The sequence below is a fragment of the Cervus canadensis genome, chromosome 19 (assembly GCF_019320065.1).
Source record: "Cervus canadensis isolate Bull #8, Minnesota chromosome 19, ASM1932006v1, whole genome shotgun sequence".
In the NCBI taxonomy this organism is placed as follows: Eukaryota; Metazoa; Chordata; class Mammalia; order Artiodactyla; family Cervidae; genus Cervus; species Cervus canadensis.
The window spans coordinates 7,446,550-7,469,437 of NC_057404.1; the positions used below are offsets into that span (position 1 = coordinate 7,446,550).

General features: G+C 38.8%; 1 protein-coding gene across 1 annotated transcript; it reads right to left on the bottom strand.

The window, feature by feature from the left end:
• Positions 1 to 1,757: 1,757 nt before the first annotated feature.
• Positions 1,758 to 22,190, bottom strand: LOC122422010 (copper transport protein ATOX1-like). Its single transcript, XM_043438186.1, has 2 exons — positions 22,171 to 22,190; positions 1,758 to 2,194 (listed from the first exon to the last, which is right to left on the bottom strand). Exons 1-2 carry the CDS (start codon positions 22,188 to 22,190, stop codon positions 1,948 to 1,950), a joined length of 267 nt encoding a protein of 88 aa, XP_043294121.1. The 3' UTR covers positions 1,758 to 1,947.
• Positions 22,191 to 22,888: the final 698 nt, after the last annotated feature.

The following is a 22,888-nucleotide window of genomic DNA, read 5'->3' on the forward strand; positions in this document are numbered from 1 at the left end:
TGGTTGGTATTCAATAAATGTTATCTTCATATTCTTTGTATATATAGTTATTTGCAAAGCAAGGGTGCCGTCTATAATAACTCATGTAGAGACTGTACAGTATGCTACTTTGAATAAAGGAAGTAATAAGATACAAATACTGGAGTCATACCCTTGTTATAAAACCATGGTTCTGGAAACATTTTAAGGAGTATGCAGGACAAAGAAATAAACATATTTTAATTTGTATATGTTGATAATACCTGTGATGGTAAATTCTATACCTCTATTTGATGGGGCCACAGGGTGCCCAGGTATTTGGTCAAGCATTATTCTGGATGTATATATGATGGTGTTTCTGGGTAAGATTAACATTTGAATCAGTAGATTAAGTAATGCAGATTTCCCCCTAATTGAGAGTGGGCCTTATCTAATCAGTTGAAGGCCTGAATAGATTAAAAGGCTGAACTTCCTTCAAGTCAGAGAGATTTTTTCCTACCTTGAGACTGAAACATCAACTCTTTCTGGTTCTCAAGCCTGCCAGCCTTTGGACTGGAACTGAAACATTAACTCTCCTAGTTCTTGTCCGTTTCAACTTGGACTAGAAGTACATCAGCTCTCCTGGGCTTCCAGCTTAACTACTCCCCCTCCAGATCCTGAGACTTCTCAGCTCCCACGATCACATGAGCTGATTCCTTGTAATAATTCTCTTTATAATTATAAATACACACACACACATCTTAATGGTTCTGTTTCTCGGAAGGACACAAATATCATACCATAGATATACACGTGTACATACTTATTCCTCATGTCTTCAGAATAGTCAACAAATAAGAATCTATTTTGGGGAATGCTTATGCAAATCCACAAGAAGTTGGGAAATACTAGGCAACAGCTAACTTCTCACATCTGATAAACCTCTTAAGAATATATCTGCCTCTCTGAGAGCACTGCTTTTCTCTAAAATACATGGCTAGTTCCAGGAGAAAGAGAGGTGACTCAGGAGCAGCAGAACCAAAGAATACATGTCAATCAACTCATTCCTAAAAGTGTTACCTTGAAGGATAGAAAGTTTGAGCAACTCTTTCGTAACATTTCCTGTTCATGTTGCCTTCAGAAGACCAGCTTTTGCAATTCTCTGTCTATGGCCATTTTTAGTGGACTTCGCAGTATCATGAATCATATCCATGATCTGTCTCGTGACTGGTTGGTGACTGGTAGCAGCTGAATGGGGAATCCATTGAATAGAATACATTTTTCTAATCCTTTCATATGTTTGGTCTAAGTGCTATCATCAAATCAGCATTAAATAAATGTTTTATGATTCTGGTTTTTAAATCTCCAAAATAAAGATAATAATGCCAACTATATATTTTAAAATATGGTAGGAAAACTATAAAACGTAAAAGTATTACAAGATAATACTTTTACTTATCAAATGAAATGGTGCAAACACAAAATGTTATTGTAAACACTGCTGCTGCTGCTGCTGCTGCTAAGTCACGTCAGTCGTGTCCGACTCTGCGCGACCCCATAGACGGCAGCCCACCAGGCTCCCCTGTCCCTGGGATTCTCCAGGCAAGAACACTGGAGTGGGTTGCCATTTCCTTCTCCAGTGCATGAAGGTGAAAAGGGAAAGTGAAGTCGCTCAGTCAATTGCAAACACTAGAAGGCACTATTTCACTACTGAGGCAGACAACGACTCTAACACAAATTACCTCCTCTCGCCCAATTTCTATTCAAGAACAAAAAGTATGAGAAACTTTATTTATTTATTTTTTTCACCAGCAAAATCGGCTTGACTTTATTGCAGGAGAGCTACAGAGGAGCAGGGTAAATGAGGGTCTCCGCAGGAACTACCATCGCTGAGAGGGATTGCCAGGTCCTAGATCTGTCTGGAAGGCCAGCGAGGATCAGCGTCCTGCCCATGTGGGTCCATCCAGCAGGCTGCCGGATGGGGCCTCTCTACTTGGGGCCAAGGTAGGAGACAGCCTTTCCTGTTTTCCCCAGGGTCTCCAGCAAAGTGTCCACGCTGTGCTCAGAGCTGGTGCAGACCTTTTTGTTGGGCAGGTCAATGTCAAATTGAACTCCTCCTAGCTTGTTGAGGACTCGAGCGACTGCGTTAGAGCAGCCTTCATGGGTCACATCCACGGAGAGCTCACGCTTTGGAATGACTGAGGACGAGGGGGCGGCCGCGGCGGTGACTGGGAAACTTTAAAATATACATTTGCACAATGTACTAAGCAGTGCAAAGAAAAGGGAAAAGGAGAACTAATGTATAAAGGACACTGAGAAAAAATGTAAATCCAATAAAAAGAAGAAAGAAACAAAAAACCTGCAATAGGTGATACAGGAGAAGAGGGATAATGAGAAGAAAATGAGGTTTTCAAAGCAAGTTTCTTTTATACAAAGTAATATATGGGAAGTATTTTCAACGTCACAACTCTGTCATGTTGTATTGAAAAATCCTGATTTATAATTAGTCACTGGCTCTCTAGGTCTGTGCTGGCTTCCCTTTCCAGCCTTTTTCACCCATCCTATTTCTCTCAAATGCGCTTTGCAGAGAGGATGCTGGGGATGTGTCAGAATCCAAAATGAAGACAAGGATGAGGGAGGGGGTTTGGAGTTTCCGTGAAAACGCAAGAGCTGTTTTGATAGTACTGCTCATTGGAAGGAAAGTGGACAAATTTCCTTCTTATATCTCCCTAGATAATTATGTCTGAATGCTTCATTTTGAGACTTAGAAAGGAATTGAGGGGACTGTGAGTGACAGAGAACGAAACTGGTCTAGACTGTGTGGTTAGAAGCTTTTTAAAAAAATTTAACATTTGGAACTTAAGGCTTCACAATAACTTGAGGTTCATTTGTTGTTGGTGGTTGCTGGTGATTTTTCTTTGCTTTCCTTTTCTCTTTCTCTGAAAGAATACTTTCTTCACCTTTTAATTCGTGACAATTAAAGGGATCCAGGAGGAGGCAGCACAGAGCTGGCTGGCTGCTTAGGTTGTGATATAAATTTAAAGAGGGATCTTGAGATTGGATTCTATTAATACTAGTCTATTTCTGAAGTCAACTTAGAAAAGGAAACAGGAACTGAAAGTAACAGATTTGTCCAAATCAAACACTGTACATTTAAGAACCTAGGCAATCATGGTTTGAGACTCTCAGGAGATTTTTACTGTGCTTTAAGGACAAGGAAATCAAAATGCCTCATTTAGCACACTTAGATTGGAGTTTAAAACACCTGAGTCAACAGTTTCTCAACAACAAATACTCTATTAATACTATGAGCTCTCTGGGAATCATGTCTCATATCTTCTGCACCTCACTGTCTGTACCCATAATGACTGGCCTATAGCAGATGCTCAATAGTTGAATGAATGAACATGGAAACATTCTTCTGGTATTAGTCATTCAGGCTATCACTGTCTTGGTTTTCTTTTTTTTTTTTTTCTTTGATCTTTTTTTGTCCTTGCTTTCTTTGAACCATGCTCTTATGATGGAAAATATTAACTACCTCTTTCTTACTTCTTATCAGGAGTAGTGTCTGAGTCCAAAGAATATAATTGAGGCTGGTGTGAATCTCTGTGTAAGAGGGAGAGAGGAGAGTTTAATAGCCAGTAAGTAAATCTGTGGTGCCCTCAAACTCTATGGAAGAGTAGGAAAAAGAAGCCATTGGTCATTGGAAAGTTAACTCAACAGTGAGTCTTGATGACAGAGGACACATTCTTTCTTCATTGTGAGTCTAGACTTTGATGCCTTCAATAAAAACCATTAATGCAAGTCCTTGGGAGTAATAGTCACTTTGTATATGACCCAGGGACTGGCAGTATTGCTTCCCACCTAGTTGAAGTTCAGAAAGTTCTTGTCCAGCAAGAGCACATAAATGTTGATATGCAATATTGTCAGCCTTCTTGAGGTGATTTGTGCTGCCTTCCTTCTGACTTGTAATCCATATTTGAGTCTATAGGGCTAGACTAGGGCAGATTGAGGGAGAAAGGTCCAAGGGATGAATCTCTTCCTATGGAAGAAACAGGAGCAGTGTTTCTCCCCCCCTCCCCCCCTCCCCCGGCCCAGGAGTAATGTAGGGTTGTAGGACTGAGTGTCTAGAAGAGGAGGTGCTTGGGGAGAGGAAGGGGCAAAGCCTGGAATTTCCTGTTAGGAATGGAGGGGAGGGCCCAATGAGGACTCCCTCCTAATGAAATCTTTGAGTACTTTTCCTTTTGGAATGCAAGGGAAATTTCAAGTTAGCTGATATGAAACTAAAAGACGCTTACTCCTTGGGAGGAAAGTTATGACCAACCTAGACAGCATATTAAAAAGCAGAGACATTACTTTGCCAACAAAGGTCCGTTTAGTCAAGGCTATGGTTTTTCCAGTGGTCATGTATGGATGTGAGAGTTGGACTATAAAGAAAGCTGAGTGCAGAAGAATTGATGCTTTTGAACTGTGGTGTTGGAGAAGACTCTTGAGAGTCCCTTGGACTGCAAGGAGATCCAACCAGTCCATCCTAAAGGAAATCAGTCCTGAATGTTCATTGGAAGGACTGATATTGAAGTTGAAACTCCAATATTTTGACCATCTGATGCGAAGAGCTGACTTATTTGAAAAGACCCTGATACTGGAAAAGATTGAAGGCAGGAGGAGAAGGGGACGACAGAGGATGAGATGGTTAGATGGTATCACTGACTCAGTGACATGAGTTTGTGTAAACTCCAGGAGTTGGTGATGGACAGGGAGGCCTGGCATGCTGCGGTTCGTGGGGTCACAAAGAGTCTGACACGACTGAGTGACTGAACTGAACTGAACTGATATGTTAACGCCTGCCTCTTCTATATTATAATTCTCCTATATAAATAATTCAGTTCTATTCCAGCAGAGTCTGTTTAGTTGTGGAGGCTGAAAGGACAGAGTAGTGAGTGGGAAAGAGTTCTTCCACCATATTCTTTTTTTTTTTTTTTGGTATTTATTTGGCTGCACTGGGTCTTAGTTGTGGCAAGTGGGATCTTCTATCTTTGTTGTGGCATAAAAGGATATTTAGTTGTGGCATGAGAGCTTTTTGTTGTGGCATGTGGAGTCTAGTTCCCTGACCAGGCCACCTGCATTTGGAGCATGGAGTCTTAGCCACTGGATCTTAAGGGAAGTCCCTACGATATTCTTTTTAAGCACTCCAGTCGAGAAGGGGTATAAACCTAGCAGGCAGACTGTGGGTCTTAACTGGAGGCCTCAGCTCTTTGTCAAATGGACCTCTTCCTACAACATGCCAACTGGTTTTTCCACAATGAGTGACCCAAGAAAGACCAACACAAAAGTTAGCCTTTATGACCTCACCTTGAAGTGGCACACCATCACTTCTGCCATGGTCACATAGACCAACTCTGATACACTGTGGAAAAGCACTACAGAAGGGAGGAAATACCATGAGACAAGGATCATGGGGGCCTAGCCTGGAATTTGGCTACCACTGATGGAATTCCTAAATGTATTTGATTATAAAACCTTTTTTAAAAATGGGAATTTCCTGGGACTATTGTTCTATGAAACACATTTTAGGAAATGCTTTTATATTTTATAGGTAATGGAAGTCCATTGGAGTTTCTACAAGACTGTGGCATGAATCTGTGTTTTGAAACATTGCTGGCAGAAACATGCTGAATGAATCTAAGGAAGAGTAAAGATTAAAGTCAGAGAGATTCCAGTTAGGCAGTTTGGCAGTATTGTGCATGAGAGGTGATAGTAATGGGAAATGGAGATTGGGGATGGAAAGAGGAACCAAAGTGAGATACATTGTGGAGGCAGAAACAACAGAACAATGTGATTATGAAAGAGGGAGGCATCCAAAATGACTCAGATTTCTAGCTTTAAGTGATTAGGACCATGATGAGTCCAAGAGCCAACACTGGAAATACAGAGTGAGGATCGGGTTTGGGAGCAGCGTTGATGAATTCAGTTCTAGATATCTTGAAATTTTGTGCCAGTCAGGAGCCTATTTACATGAGCACATCAATGAATACATTTTTGGCCACAGGCAACAAAAACCCCTACTCAAAATGGCTGAAATGATGAAGGCAATATTTCGCTCACAAATTAGAAATCTAAAGGTGGGATGGGCTTTAGGGTTGACCTAAAGTGTCTCCAATTCCATTTCCCAGTGGTTCCTTTGGCTCTTCTCTCTCCCCTATGTCAGCTTGTTCCTTGGGCTGATTTTCAAGAATGCTGCAACTATTCTGGCCTCACACCTGCAGGTGACTATATGGGAGAACAAAGAGGCCGTCTCACCTGTGGATTGGTCTTTCCTCACTTGTCAGAGCTTAGATTGAATCTCATGCCCAGCATGATTCAATCCCTGAGCCCAGAGGAATGCTTTGTGCTCATTTAAACCAATTACTATCAAGGTGGTTGGATAGGATTCTTAGACCAATGAAACCTACTGCTGGAACGAGGGTGTAATGGATGGAGGAGATAAAATCCACGAGAACGAGCCCCACAGAGAACAGCAAACGTGATTCCAGAGCACAGAGCTAGGCAGATTTGGAAGTCATCTGCACTGATGTTAATTTGAGGACTTGGGAGAATTTGCGATCACTTAGGGTGACAGTGTGTGGTAAGAACAAGAGGACATTGAAGGGCAGTTGCGTTAAACGGTCAATGCTGAGTGATGGGAACCAACAAAAAAAAGTGAGGCATGCCCAGAGAGGCCAGTGTTTGTGGAACCAGGGCAGTAATGGCTTCTCTGCAACCATGAAAGGGGCAAAAGGGTTTACTTTTCATCAGTTTTTTCTCCAAAAAAGTTTTTTCTCCAACTAAGTACAGTTCATAGGCAAATGCCATGTCATTTATGGCACGGCATCATCGATTCAGTGGACATGAGTCTAAGCAAGCTTCAGGAGATGGTGAAGGACAGGGAAGCCTGGCGTGCTGCAGTCCATGGGGTGGCCAAGAGTCGGACACAACTGAGCGGCTGAACAACAACATGTCATTTATTACCTTTCCTTTTTTCTCTCACTCAGAATGTCCCTCAGAGTAAGTCTCATATGTATATATATACACACATACATATATGACAAATGCTCAGTAGTTATCTGTTGATTGGTTTTTGTTGTTGCTGTTAATTTTTTTTATTATGGTGGGAAATTTGGCTAAGAAAGTACATTGTATGTATGTATAGGAAAACTTGCAACCAAAACAAGCAAGAACATTTGAGGAACCCTGGATCTTACTTAGACTCAAACATTGGTGTCATATTTAAAAGAAAAATTTGCAAACTAAAAGTTATTTCTGTGCTAGTTAAACCACTAGGAAGCATCTCCTGAGTACACTGTTGTCTTCAGAAACATTGTTTGAAACATATTTACTAAAAATATGACAAAATTGTTTAAAATGTAAAATTTTGCATTTGGAAAAAAAAGTCTACCTTACATAATATCAATTTAGTGGTTCTTTTGTTGCTTTTCTCCTCTCAGAATATGAGTTTAAAATGTGTATATTTTGCATATAAGTAAGATAAGGGCAAAGAAGCACCTCTTTATCAGACAGACATTATCTAATTGTATCATGCAATGCCTTCTGAAAACTTGTGTAGGCAGGGTTTATTTTACTTTATTGAAAGGAATTAGCATCTAATAAAATCCCTAGCACACTAGGAAGCATCAGGAATCATACTGGGTGTCAATTAACCTTTTAATTGGTTGACTCTTTAAGATTCTAGCATTTTTCTACGCCATGCACAGTTTACAATTAACGCTGGATAATGATGATAGAGAAACTGTTATACAAGTAGAAATGTAATCGATGCTATGACACATAAATTATGTACACCTCATAGGAAAAAAGAGGTAGAATAAATTCTTTATGATGCATTCTTCATTTGAAGTAATCATTTTTGGGTGATTAAAGTCTAGTAAGTTGCTTTATTTTCAGAAATTGTTTCCCCAGTGTTGCTCCTAACCACTCTGTACAGGTCATGAAACAATGGCCTGTGGAGATGAGAGATTTAGAGAAAAGAGATTAGAGGTTCTGACTCTGAAGTCAGAACATTGAAATGACATTTTTTTTTTCTCGGTTTCCTCATCTTTAAAAATTAATAATGTTATCTGTTGCATTATTGTGAGAATCACACACAGCATGAGGGCTGGCAAATAAAAAATGCTCACCAGTTGCTGGCAAGTGACTGTTAGGTTTTATTTTAGACTGTCCCCAATGACTTATCTACTCTGCAAGTAATTGGTAGACAGAGTCATCTATGATTTAATGGAAGTTGCTGCTTATATGGTTTCCAGTATTTGGGTGGAGAACTGTGTCTCAGAGCCAAGGACTCTGTGTTCTGTCTCTGTGTCACATTTATTCAGTCATTAAGTAACCTCGGTGTCTGTCTTTGGCCCTCTATTACTCAGTATCTATGATTTCATTGTTGAAAATGATATCTGAGCCCAAATTATGTTTGTAAGTCAGGTCAGTCTTTCCACAGAGAAAGCAGGCCTCCACCCAAATAAATCATTCTGCTCAGAAAACTGCATCCTAGATTTTGTCCCTGGTTCAAATAAAAATACATTGATTTTTATATGTGTAGAGTAAGACTTCTTCATTTTTCACACTGTGCTTTCAAATTCTTGCCCAAATATAATCTTTTTCATTCTTACCGTTTGGATTTAGGTGATCTTATGCTGTCTCAAAACTTTTGCCTAAGCCCTAGACAACTTACATTAGAGAACTGAAAATTCTGTGGGAGGTATCTATTTCCATCTTCTCGTTTCATGTTGGATGCTACAGAGCATTGGGTTGGCCATAAAGATCATTTGGATTTTTCCATAAAAGCATACTGAAAACTCCAAAAAAACTTTTTGGCCAACCTAATATTTCATCAGACATGCCAATTTATTCATGAATACCTCTCCTTAAACTTCCTTGGAGTCTCATTTAATTAAATTAATTTATTTTGCCACCAGGAATTGAACCTGGGCCCTCAACAGTGAAAGCATGGAGTCCTAACTACCAGGGAATTCCCATCAGAGTCTCATTTTAGACATGAACCATGGTGCCCTTAGCTTGGAGTTAGGAAAGAATGTAGGGTGAATGTTTTAAATATCATTAAATCATTTGTTGAAATCTGACTGTACTTTTGGCCAACCATGCTGTGATATCATAGCAGCTGAAACTTTAGCCAAGTATTTTAATTTCAAATAGGCTTCTGGTTGAAGATGGTTCTAACTGGAATTGGAGCAGCCAGTGTTGACTCTCCTCTTAAGTAGTGGGGGAGCTTGTGTCAAAATATTCTGCTTATTATTTTTTCTCCTAATTAGGTAATATTACCTCCTTTTGTCATTTTTTCTCGTCTTTTAAACAGAGCTCCTGATGATAGCCTAACCTCATGACCTATTGTCTTAGAATAAGTTATTTAATGTGCAATACCTATATGTGCACTGAGTAGTAGTTTATAAATAGGGTTTTACTGCTAAAAAAGATTCAAAGGACTCTAAATGATGATGCTTATAAATTTACAGTTAAAAAAAAATCTACAGTTTACTATAGGAAAAGACTATATCCATGCTATTAAAGTAAGGATTGTTGTTGTTCAGTCTCTCAGTCGTGTCTGACTCTTTGTGACCCCGTGAACTGCAGCATGCCAGGCTTCCCTGTCCTTCGCTCTCTCTCAAAGTTTGCTCAAACTCATTGTGTTGATGATGCCATCCAACCCTCTTATCTTCTGTTGTCCCCTTCTCCTCCTGCCCTCAATCTTTCCTGGCATCAGGGTCTTTTCCAGTGAGTTGGCTCTTCCCATCAGGTGGCCAAAGTATTGGAGCTTCAGCATCAGTCCTTCCAATGAGTATTCACATTTGATTTCCTTTAGGGTTGAGTGGTCTGATCTTGTAGTCCAAGGGAATCTCAAGAGTCTTCTCCAGCACCACAGTTCAAAAGAAAGTAAGGATTGCATCCCTGCAAAGGCTGTTTCACTGTAAGGGGTCCAGAGAGGCCAGGTGGGGCTGCTTTGTTCACCCTCTATAAGAGCTGAGGTCAGATGCAGGGCTCAGGAGCCACTGATGTGAACACAGACTGCTTTGAAAGCAGAAAGCTCCAAATGGAGTCTTAGGCAGAGTCTTTTATATTTGCTGGTCACATAGACATATTCCTGCTAAATAACCAGTCTCAATGACAGAGCTGAGTCCAGATGTGAAACACTGATCTCTTAATAATCAATGTTGCCAAAGTGGTACAAACCACAACAACCCTGAAACTCCTCCAACTTGTGGTTTCAAATCAACACTATCAGTCAATATGTTTCATGACTTGACAAGGGTCAGTGCCATGCAAGAACTTTAGCAAAACAGTTCAGGTTGATTCCTGGCCTCTTGTAATTAACTGTCACAGCAAGATCTACCACCCTGATCTGTGTTTCAAGACCTTTCTAGGACAAAACAATTATCCTTAATTTAACAGAGATTAACTTGCCTTACTATCAAAACACACAGGTTCTAAACATTTGCAGTCATCAGTGAGGAGTTGGTATAGATTTAAACAGAAACTAAACCATCCAATAATAATAGCACAAATTTTCTCATATTTTATACTGAATTTATAATTCATTTGCCTCTCTGATCTGAACTTTAGCTATCTGAACTTTAAGGTATATACCAGATGAATGATTAAGAATCATAATCAATCTATCATTAATTAAGTCTATGTCTTCCTTAGGTCAATTCTTCTCCATAGAAATAATGTCTGGTGAAAGAAAAATCAAAAGACATAGCCACATTGGTGTTTTTCTATGTGGTCATAGTTAGAGCTCCCCTTTTTTCATTCATTTTGAGAATGTAGACTACTTCTGGAAGTTAATTTTTTATTCAGCTCATTTCTTGGCTCTTCAAAAGAGAAAAAAGTTTTATCAGAGTCCTTCTCCCCAAAAGCATTGAAGTCCAAGTTGACAGAATATTATTCTTTTATTTTAAGCCTCATCAGAATTGTTGACTTTTCCTTTTTGTGAAACCCATATATTGGCTTCTTTCCTCTCATCAATAATTTCACCTTGCTTTCATTAATCATTAATTTTAATCCAAGTCTTTCCCCTATTAGATCCCTGTGGTTCAACCACTGAGCTTGTCTGTATGACTGGAAGCAAGCTCATCTTGGCTGGACATGGCTGGACTTCCCTTTCAGCCCATTCCTAATTCTATGAGGTCAGATTGGATAAATAGAGAAAATGGGGCTCTCCTGTCCATGAGCAAAGAAACATTGTTACAGTTAACCCCAGCCTGTGGAAGTGGGGGGAAGGATCATCTATCCCACTAATCTCTTTGGAATTCTTTCATTAGCTTCAAAATAATAACAGTATCTTGTTTTGCATTATCAGCCTCTGGAGCTTTTAGTTACACACCTAATCTAGAGACTATGAATTTGGCATCTGTCATAGACCGAATTTTGTGTATCCCCTCAAATTAATATGTTAAACCCTACCTCCAGTGTGATGGTATTAGGAGGTGAGGTCTTTGGGAGGTGATTAGGATTAAAAATGAGATTATGAGGGCAGAGGGCTTCCCTGGTGGCTCAGATGGTAAAGAATCTGCCTGCAATGCAGGAGACATGGGTTTGATGCATGGGTTGAGAAGATCCCCTGGAGAAGGAAATGGTTACCCACTCCAGTATTCTTGCCTGGAGAATTCCATGGACAGAGGAGCCTGGCAGGCTGCAGTCCATGGAGTCACAAAGAGTTGGACAGGACTGAATCGCTGAGCACACTTTAGGGCAGAGCTCATGAATGGGATTAGTGCCCTTATAAAAGTCAGGAGGCTGCCTGCTTCCTGCCTTGTAAGAGCAAAGCAAATGGCAGTTTGCAACCTGGAGGAGGGTCCTCACCAGAATCTAACCCTGACAGCACCATGATCTCCAACTTCCAGCCTCCATAACTGTTGTTCATAAAGCATTCAGTCTATGACACTACGTTACAGCAGCCCAAACAAAGACAGCATTGAAAAGGAAAATTATGGAAGATTTGTAGTGAAATTCCTGTATCATTCTGCACTCTATTTTCCCTACTTCCATAGTAAAAACAATGTATCTAAGGGAGACATGACTTTAGTCGCCTTCCTGTTAAGTTGCAAACTATAAGCTATAGGTTTGTGGACCAATCCTTCAATCTGTCATCACCCCTACACCTTTTTAAGCAGTTGTGTTTAGTTTCAATTGTCTATTAATCTACTACTTTGAGTGTGATAAGGAATATGATAAATCCAGTCGATTGAATGTGGTATTTCTTTGCTTATTTTAGTACATGTGGGCAGAGAAGTGAGTGTCTCGATCCAAGGAAATGTAACTAGGAAGGCCAAACTGGTACAATATTTTTGTTCTAACTTTTTGATAGTATTCAAAGCATTGGCTTCAGTCACTAGGTATGCAAAGTCAAACCCAAAATATGAGTCAAGTTTTGTTAATATCCATCTAAGTTCCCCCCAGGCAATAGATAAAGAGTCATTATTATCTACTTGCCAGCTATGAGTTGGATCTTCTCTCCTGGGAATACTTCCCAGGGCTGTTTGTAAACACTGCCTTTTTGATGGCAAACAGAATATTTATTATTAATGGTTTAAGGTTCAGTAAGGGCCAATGGTAAATTTGTCATTTGATCCATTGATGCATGATTTAAATTCCTCCATGTAGACTCATTTCATGTACCCAAGTTGCCAATTCAAGTGGTCAAACTAAACCATCAACTTAGTTGATTTGTTGATTCCTCCTTGCATAAGGCTTCTTTGGTGAGCATCAACATGTACCACTTTGGTTTGCTCTTAGAATTTACATAAAGATTTTCAAAGAGCAGTATCCTTTTTATCACCCAGTCATCTATGGTCCACTTGCCAGGTTAAATTGTAAATCCACTGGTCAAGAGTCAGTATACACTCAAAAAGTAGGGTGTTTACTTGTATCTAATTCTTCTATCATTGACAGGAATACATCCTATAATTTAGCCCCCTGGACCAAGTTGTTTTTATCTTCCTTCATGAGAAGTTTACTACCTGTTAGCGGGCCACAACTTTCCACACTGAGCCATGACCCTCAATTCTGGAATTGCGAGAATCATAACTTTTCAAAAAGCAAATACAATTTACATCTTGGAGATTCTTTCAGAAGTCAAAGCAGACTAAAACTATGACCATTAAAGTTCAGGCCATGAGATGACAGATAATTCTGGTAGATATTAACTATGAATGATAGTGAGTTTACAAATTAAATGATGTGTAAATTTGCATAGATATATTTCCCAATCAGAGCTTACAATTATTAAAATGATGAGGAGAAAATAGTCTTTTCAACAAATGGTACTCAGACAACTGGGTCTCCACATGCAAAAGAATTAACTTGAACTCTTAACTCACACCATAAAAAATTAATTTGAAATGGATCATAAAACTAAGAGCTAAAGATATAAAATTTATAGAAAACATATAGGGGCAAATCTTCATGACCTCAAATTAGGCAATAGTTTATTAAGTGTGGCACCAAAAGCAAAAAAGAAAAAAAAAAGATAAACTGGACTTCAACAAAATTTAAAAACTCCGTGCTTCAAAGGATAGTATCAAGAAAATGAAAAGGACAACCCACTGAATTAAAGAAAATATTTGCAAATCATATATCTGATAAAGGATATTTTATCCAGGGTATGTAAAGAACTCTTACAACTCAACAATAAAAAGACAATTTGATTTAGAAGTGTGTGAAAAATATAGATATTTTTCCAAAGAAGAGAGGCCAATAGCTAATAAGCACATGCAAATATGTCACACATAACTAGTCATTAGAGAAATGCAAATCAAAATCACTTTGAGATACCACTTCATATTCAATAAGGGGGCTAAAATTTAAAAAAAAAAAAAAGACAGTAACAAGTGTCAGTGAGAATGCAGAGAAATTGGAACACTCATACATTACCAGTGGGATGTAAAATGGTATAGCCACTTTGGAAAACAGTTTGACAGTTATTCAAAATGTTGAATTTAGAGTTATCATATGCCCTAAGAATTCTCCTGCTAGCTTCCCTAGCGGCTCAGATGGTAAAGAATCTGCCTGCAATGCTGGAGGCTCGGGTTTGATCCCTGTGTCAGGAAGATCCCTTGGAGAAAGGAATGACTACCCACTCCATTTGTCTTGACTGGAGAATCCCATGGACAGAGGAGCCTGGTGAGTTACAGTCCAAGGGGTCACAAAAAGTCGGACAGACACAACTGAATTGCTGAATTGGACACTTTCACAGCAATTCTGCTGCTAGATCAGAATAGGCAAATGCACAGAAATAGAATATATATTAGTGGTTGCCAGTGAATGGAAGGAGGTAAATGGGAAGTGACTGTTAATGGCTTTGGGGGTTCTTTCTGGAATGATGAAAGAGTTTTGAAAGTAGATAGCTGCACAAATCTATGATTATACTAAAAACCACTAAATCGTACATTTGAAAGGGTGAATTTTATGCTGTGTGAATTATATCTCAATAAAGCTATTAAACAAACTATTAAAAAGGAGCTCTTATAGGAAATAGTAAATATTTGAAAGTTTAAATTTCATGTTTCAGGACTTCCCTGGCAGTCCAGTGATTAAGACTCCATTACAGGGAACTAAGATCCCACTGGCCAAGTGGTACAGTCAAAACAAAAACAAAACTTCATGTTTATATCTCCTGAAAGCTGCTTCGTTAACATATTTAGACTTACTTTACCAAAGAGGATATACAGATGGCAAATGAGCACATGAAAAGATGCTCAACATCATTAGCTATTAGGGAAGTGCAAGTTAATACCATGATGAGATAACACTCCACACCTATTAGAATGCCTAAAACTGAAAAGACTGACCATGACAACTGTTGGTAAGGATATGGAGGAATTAATCCTCATATACTGCTGTAAGAATGTAAAGTGAAACTTCGGAAGTTTGTCATTTTCTTAAAAGTTAAATACACACCTTCCATAAGACCCAACTATTCCACTTATAGGTGTTTACTCAAGAAACATGAAAGCATATACTAATGCAAGGGCTTATATACAAATGTTCCTAGTATAACAGCCCAAACTGGAAACCCAGATGTGTGTGGATAAATAAATCATGGTATATCCATACAGTGGAATGCTACACAGCAATAAAGAGGAGTTAAGTCTTGATACATGAAACAACAGGGATACTCATAGTGGGTAAAGGAAGCTAGACCAAAAAGGAGTACATATTATATGGATTCATTTATCTAAAAGTCTAGAAAATGTAAAATAATCTGCAGTTACAGAAACTAAGATGAGTGATTGGGAAGGAGGGACTCGGGTGAAGAGAAGGGAGAGATCATAGAAGCAACACTTTGGTGTTCTACATAAATTAGTTTCCTTGGTTGTGGTGATAGTTTGATTGATGTATATGCATGTTAATTCTCATCAAGTTGTAGTCTTTAAACATATGCAGTTTAATTTACTTTTATCTCACTAAGATTGTTTAAAAAAATCTTTGATCTTTTGCACAGATATAGAAACTTCTTAATGGAAATTGGCATTGTTTTAGTGAGCCTCACTTATACAACAGATTTATTTATGAAAACTTGCAGTAAGCTAAATACAGATAAACAAAGTAACATTTTTTAAGCATCAAGGAAGCTCTTTGTTCAGAGAATTCTTTTTTTTCCAAATAAAAAAAATTTGAATACAAAAGGATGATATGTGTGTACATTTCTGAGATTTTATACATGCATAGATTCTTCTCTTATTTTTGGCCATACAACTTGAAGGGTTTTAGTTTCCCAACCAGGGATTGAGCCCAAGCCATAGCAGTGACAGCTTCAAGTCCTAACCTCTGGACTACCAACCAGGGAGCTCCTTTACACAAGCATAGATTCTTGTAACCACTACCACAGACAGGCTACAAAACAATTGAACACCTGAAGGAATTCTCACCTGCTGCCTCTTTGTATTTAGATCATTTTCTAAACCTCATCTTGGCTACCACTGACCTGGTGCATTATATCTGTTTCTATATTTTAGCTTTTGCCGGAATGTCATATAAAATGGAAACATACAGAATGTAATCTTTTGATAATGGTTCTTTCACTTAGCATAATGCATTTGAGAGTCATCCATGTTATATGTATCAATAACCTGTTCCTGTTTATTGTTGAGTAGTATTCCATTGTGTGGATGCACTACAGTTTATTTATCCATTTATCTGTTGAAGAACAAGTGGATAGTCTCCAGTTTTGGACAATTATGTATAATGCTTATACAGAGAATTATTTTAAAATTAAAAACTCAAAAAAATAAAATTAAAAACTTTTTGCAGTGTAAATAATCATTATTTCCTTTAATACTTTTATTAAATTTAGTCTTTAGTGTATCAAATTTCCTTCAAGAGGGGCACCTTTGTGCTAATGATACTATGAACACCTAACAAATATCTACAGATATCTGCTTCATATGGCAAGAAAGGCCTTATTGTCAGTGATGTGACGGTAAATGTTTAACAAATGTCTAGGGGTGTATGGTGGACAGAGGGAAAGCAGTCCTTCATTTATAGCATTTGCCAATTTCTATGGTGTAAATATTCCAAATGTGTTAGTTTCAAACTATCAATGGAAAGAAATGGGCACAATTGGCTCTCATAGGGAAGGAGCAAGTATGAGTTGGTTCCAGCAGAACACTAATTATTGATAATGTAAGCTTAATAGGCACACATGGAAAGAATGGTGGATATAAAATCAGAAATACAGTGTTGCAACATGTAACTTCTGAAAGACTGTAAAGAACTTCTCAAACTTCTGACTCAGTTACTGATCTGCAGACCTCCTACAATATGTGTTTGTGCTCAGCTGTGTGCAACTCTTTTGCGACTGCGTGGACTATAGCCCACCAGGCTTCTCGACCCAAGGATCGAACCTGCATCTTCTATGTCTCCTGCATTGGCGGGTGGATTCTTTACACGGAGCCACCTGGGAAGCCCCTAGTATAATATACTGAACTCTTAATTACTAGGATGATCAACAGTGAGCTCTTCATAGAGAAGTGAAAAGCATGGTTAAATACATCTTTAAATATGATATGGAAAACATCCAACAAGAAACATGTTTTTGAATAAATACAAGTCACGGATCAATTTTGACAAAATTAAATAATCATAATGACCCAATTTTAAAAACCACTGGGGATTCCTTGGTGGCTCAATGGTAAAGAATCTGCCTGCCAATGCAGGAGACATGGGTTCAATGTCTGATCCTGGAAAATCCCACATGCCTCAGAGCAACTAACCCTGTGGGCCACAACTGTTGAGCCTGTGCTCTGAAGCCCAGGAGCCACAGTTACTGAGTCCACATGTCGCAACTACAGAAGCCTGCACAACCTAGAGCCCATGCTCTGCAACAAGAGAAGCCGCTGCAATAAGAAGCCCACGCACTACAACAAAGAGTAGCCCCCACCCACCACGCTAGAGAAAGCCTGCACAAAAAAATGAAGACCTTGTTGTTCAGCTGCTCAGTCGTGTCCGACTCTTTGCCACCCCATGGACTGCCGCATGCCAGATTTCCCTGTCCTTCACCATCTCCCGGAGCTTGCTCAAATTCATGTCCAATGAGTCAGTGATGCTATCCAACCATCTCGTCCTCTGTTGTCCCCTTCTCCTCCTGCCCTTAATCTTTCCCAGCTTCAGGGTCTTTTCTTAATAAGTCAGCTCTTCACATCAGCTAGCCAAAGTATTGGAGCTTCAGCTTCAGCATCAGTCCTTCTAAAGAATATTCAGGACTGATTTCCTTTAGGATTGACTGGTTTGATCTCCTTGAAGTCCAAGAGACTCCCAAGAGTCTTCTCCATCACCACAGCTCAAAAGCATCAATTCTTCAGCGTTCAGCCTTCATTATGGTCCAACTCTCACATCGATACGTGACTATTGGAAAAACCATAGCTTTGACTACACAGAGCTTTGTTGGCAAAGTAACGCAGCCAAAAATAAATAATTTTTTTTAAAGATACATTAAATGTTAAGAAAATCACAAATAATTAAGGAACTTCTATTCCTCAGATTTATTTGGATTTTTAAACTGAATTAAAATTTATGAAACTATTGTTCTTAGCTTATCCTTGAAATACTTGAAACCACTTACAATAAACTTCATAGGTAGCAATTTTTCTATTAGAATATTTTTAAGTTACTATGGAAACAAGTTGTCCTATTGTTACACTTTAGGCCACTTAGTCTTATACTAGCTAACTCAGCTCTCCTTTTCTTCTTTTCTGCATTCCCCAGAAACTCATTTGGCTGTAAATTTCTCTTTAAAGACCTTCCTCCGTTTAAGTTTCTTGAATTGGAAAGGGGACTGAGGGAGTCTTTGGAAATATTTTATATCTTGATCTAGGTGGTGGTTACGTGGGTATTTACATATGTAAAAATTCAAGCTGTGTACTTAAGATTTTTAACGTGGGTTCCCAGTTGTCCCAGAACCAGCATAGCACTGCATACAATGATTTGCTCATAGAAGGCTCTCGGTTTAACTGAACTGAACCAAGATTGCAGCAGCAGAACTTGACCTTTTACAAGCACTTGATACGTGTTTGTCATCCTTGTTGACAATGATGACTATTTGTGGACTGTGAACCTTCTTCCTGGTCCATGAAACATTTACCTGGAAGTCAGTTACATAATGATTAACTAAAACTACAGTTATTCCAAATTAGTACTTTCTCTTTCTGTCCTTGAGATTTTTAACTCAAAATGGAAGATTTGGGCAGGAAATGGAACATGTTATCTTTCTACAATGGGTGGTGTTCATGATTTTGGTTTTACCATCAAAATATTGGTTGTACATAACTGTGCCGTGATGTCTATCATTTCCTTTCCACTCTTTCTCTGCTTTAAATGAACTTGTCTGTGCCTCCTGCTCTAAGAGTTTGCTCACACATGTTATTCCCTTGTCAGCCCCCAGGCAGTTGGACCAGGAATAAACTGGTCCAATTGGCTGGACCAGATAAGCTGGGCCAATTGGCTTTTCTCTCCCTAAAATTTGGAATTGAGACTTAGAAATCCCAGAACTCTCTTTCACTGCTTGAACTGGAGATAATACACAGCTGGTACGGGTATGCATCATATGTGCACCTGTGTATATATGTGGTCATAGGCTGTTGTCTTGGGCTCTGCTGTATCATGCAGTACCACTTGACCCTTGGGAATCTTTTCATCATTCCAAACAGTAGAAATACAGAGTGCCTCACTACTCAGCTGGCACCTCCCTCTTTCAGTTTTACCTACTCTCTCATGTCTCTTTTTCTATTTCCTAGCAGCATCAGGAGAATGGCTTGGCAACTTTTGGTCCAGAGGTTATCCTCAATTCTCAGCTCATTGAAGCTGATAATAGTTCAGAGGGTTCAAGCACCCCTACTTCATTAGTTATTTTTTTAAATTAAAAATAATTTTTAAAATTAATTTTAAAATAATTTGATTTAATTAAGTCAAAGACATAAACAGATGGAGAGATATTCCATGTTCCTGGGTGGAAAGAATCAATATTGTGAAAATGACTATACTACCAAATGTAATCTACAGATTCAATGTGATCCTTATCAAATTACCAATGGCATTTTTCACAGAACTAGAACAAAAAATTTCACAATTCATATGGAAACACAAAGGACCCAGAAGACCCAAAGCAGTCTTGAAAAAGAAGAATGGAACTGGAGGAATCAACCTTCCTGACTTCAGATTATACTACAGAGCTACAGTCATCAAGATAGTATGGTACTGGCACAAAAACAGAAATATAGACCAATGGAACAAGATAAAGAACCCAGGGATAAACCCATGCACCTATGGGTACCTTATTTTTGACAAAGGAGGCAAGAATATACAATGGGGCAAAGACAGCCTCTTTAATAAATGGTGCTGGGGAAACTGGACAGCTACATGCAAAAGAAGGAAATTAAAAAAAAAAGAAGGAAATTAGATTACTACCTAACACCATACACAAAGATAAACTCAACATCGATTAAAGAACTAAATGTAAGACCAGAAACTATTAAACTCTTAAAGGAGAACATAGGCAGAATGCTCGATGACATAATCAAAGCAAGATCTTCTATGACCCACCTCCTAGAGTAATGAAAGTAACAAAATAAACAAGTGGGACCTCATTAAACTTAAAAGCTTTTGCACAACAAAAGAAACTATAAACAAGGTGAAAAGACAATCCTCAGAATGGAAGAAAATAATAGCAAGGGAAACAACTGATAAAGAACTAGTTTCCAAGATGCACAAGCAGCTTATACAACTCAATACCAAAAAAACAAACAACCCAATCAAAAAGTGGGAAAGGGACCTGAAGAGACATTTCTCCAAAGAAGACATACAGATGGCTAACGAGCACATGAAAAACGCTCAACGTCACTCATTATCAGAGAAATGCCAATCAAAACTATAAGAAGATACCTCACAGTAATCAGAATGAAAGTGAAAGTGAAGTCGTGTCCGACTCTTTGCAACCCCATGGACTGTAGCCCATCAGGCTTCTCCATCCATGGAATTTTCCAGGCAAGAGTACTGGAGTGGGTTGCCATTTCCTTCTCCAGGGGATCTTCCTGACCCAGGGATTGAACCCCGCTCTCCTGCATTGCAGGCAGATGCTTTACCATCTGAGCCACCAGGGAAGCCCAGTCAGAATGGCCATCATCAAAAAGTCTACAAAAATAAATGCTGGAGAGGGTGTGAAGAAAAGGGAGCACTCTTGCATCGTTGGTGAGAATGTAAACTGATAAAGCCACTATGGAAGATGGTATGGAGACTCCTTAAAAAGCTAGGAATAAAACCACCATATGATCTAGCAATTGCACTCCTAGGCATATACCCTGAGGAAATCAAAACTGAAAAAGACACATGGACCCCAGTGTTCACTGCATCTCTATTTATAATAGCTAGAACACGGAAGCAACCTAGATGTCCATTGACAGATGAATGGATAAAGAAGTGGTGGTACATATATACAATGGAATACTACTCAGCCATAAAAAGGAACACATTTGAATCTGCTCTAATGAGGTGGATGAAACTAGAGCCCATTATACAGAGTGAAGTAAGTCAGAAAGAGAAATATAAATATCATATACTGACACACATATATGGAATCTGAAGAGATGGCACTGATGAATTTATTTTCAGGATGGCAGTGGAGAAACAGACATAGAGAACAGACCTATGGACAAGGTGGGAGGAGAGGAAGAAGGAGAGATATATGGAGAGAGTAACATAGAAATCTACAATACCATGTGTAAAACAGATAGCCAAAGGGAATTTGCTATAAGACTCAGGGAACTCAAACAGGGGCTCTGTGACAGGCTGAAGGGTTGGGTGGGAAGGGAGATGGGAGGGAGGTCTGGGAGGAAGGGGACATGGGTATACCTATGGCTGACTCTTGATGTATGACAGAAAACCACAAAATTCTGTAAAGCAACTATGCTTCAATTAAAAAATTAAAAAAAATTTTTTTCTGGCCACACAGCACAGCATGTGGGATCTTAGTTCCTCCACAATAGATTGAACTGGTATCCCCTGCATTGGAAGCAGAGTCTTACCCATGGGACCACCAGGGAAGTCCTATTAATGACTCTTAATGACCCCTCAGTCATTCTCTACCTTCTCTCATAATGTAGCGAGAGAAAATAACTTCACCTTAGAACACTGTATTCCCCACAGAACGCAACTTTCACTTATTCTGTCTTCCCCTTTCGAGGAAGGGGATAATGGTGAGGGTAGCATTGATTTTCCTAACTGGTAGTTCTCACTGGATCCAGTGGGGAAGGGATAGATTCCAAAAGCTGATGTTTTCTCAAACATGAGTGTGTAATCTTTAGCTGTATATCCTTAGCTCTGAGCTCAAAAACAGGATCTCATTTCACTTAAGGTGAAAAATCCCTGATATAAACAATAATATGTGTTGGACTCCTTTCCAATGCTGTTTCATATAATTAGCAGTATAAGTGCCTCATTTCTGGTAATGACTCTCAAATGTATGTATAACACAAATTTTACTAATTTCAGTATTGGTTGGATTTCTTAATAGTCTAGTTCATTACTTTTAACAAACCATTTTCACATATGTTGTGCCACTTAATTGTCTGGCCTATCACTGATCCACAATCCTATCCAGAGATTACACTGGAAAATTCCAGAACACCCCGGATTCTTAGTTAACTTTCTAATTACCTTTCCTCCTCAAAGTGCATAGCCTCCTTTCCAGATCCACAAGAATTCTAGTCAGAGCTGATTCTAGATTAAAACCTGTTTTAGGAAAGAATATCTTTTCATCAATTTTATTCCCCCATTAACTTGGCAGGTAGATTATTTCTAACAATTGCATTTGGAATCTGTCTCAGGATTTTTGTACTCTCTGCATATCTACTGTTATTTGTCTTTGTTACAATATAAGAAAAAGCACATCTTAGAATTTAAAGTGTATATATTGATAGTTGGTTTCTGCTACTAAGGGAAAGTTAAATAAGTAGCCCATGGAAGGGGCCCTGTGTAATTGACCCCTCCATGATTCTATTTCCTCCTCCTTTTAATTCTTACAACCTTGGCTAGTATGCCATTTGGATTGTGACTGAAGCTAAAATAAAAGTCTGTGGATTTCTTCATATAGATAATTAATGGTTAGGAACAGGATAGAAGCACTTAAAATCCTCCTGTATCTTGACCGTTTCCTTCAAAATTCACAATCCTAAACATCACACATTAGGAGAAAAAATATCCCGATCACAGAAGGTGATATATCTTTTAGATAAACTTCAGAGAAAGACTGAAATACATTGGTGACGGTTTAGGTGGAGATTGAGGAATAAAAATAGACATAGCATAATGAATTCCAGAACTCAATTATCTCCTTGTGTGTGTGTGTGTGTATAACATGCTCCAGAGGATGAAG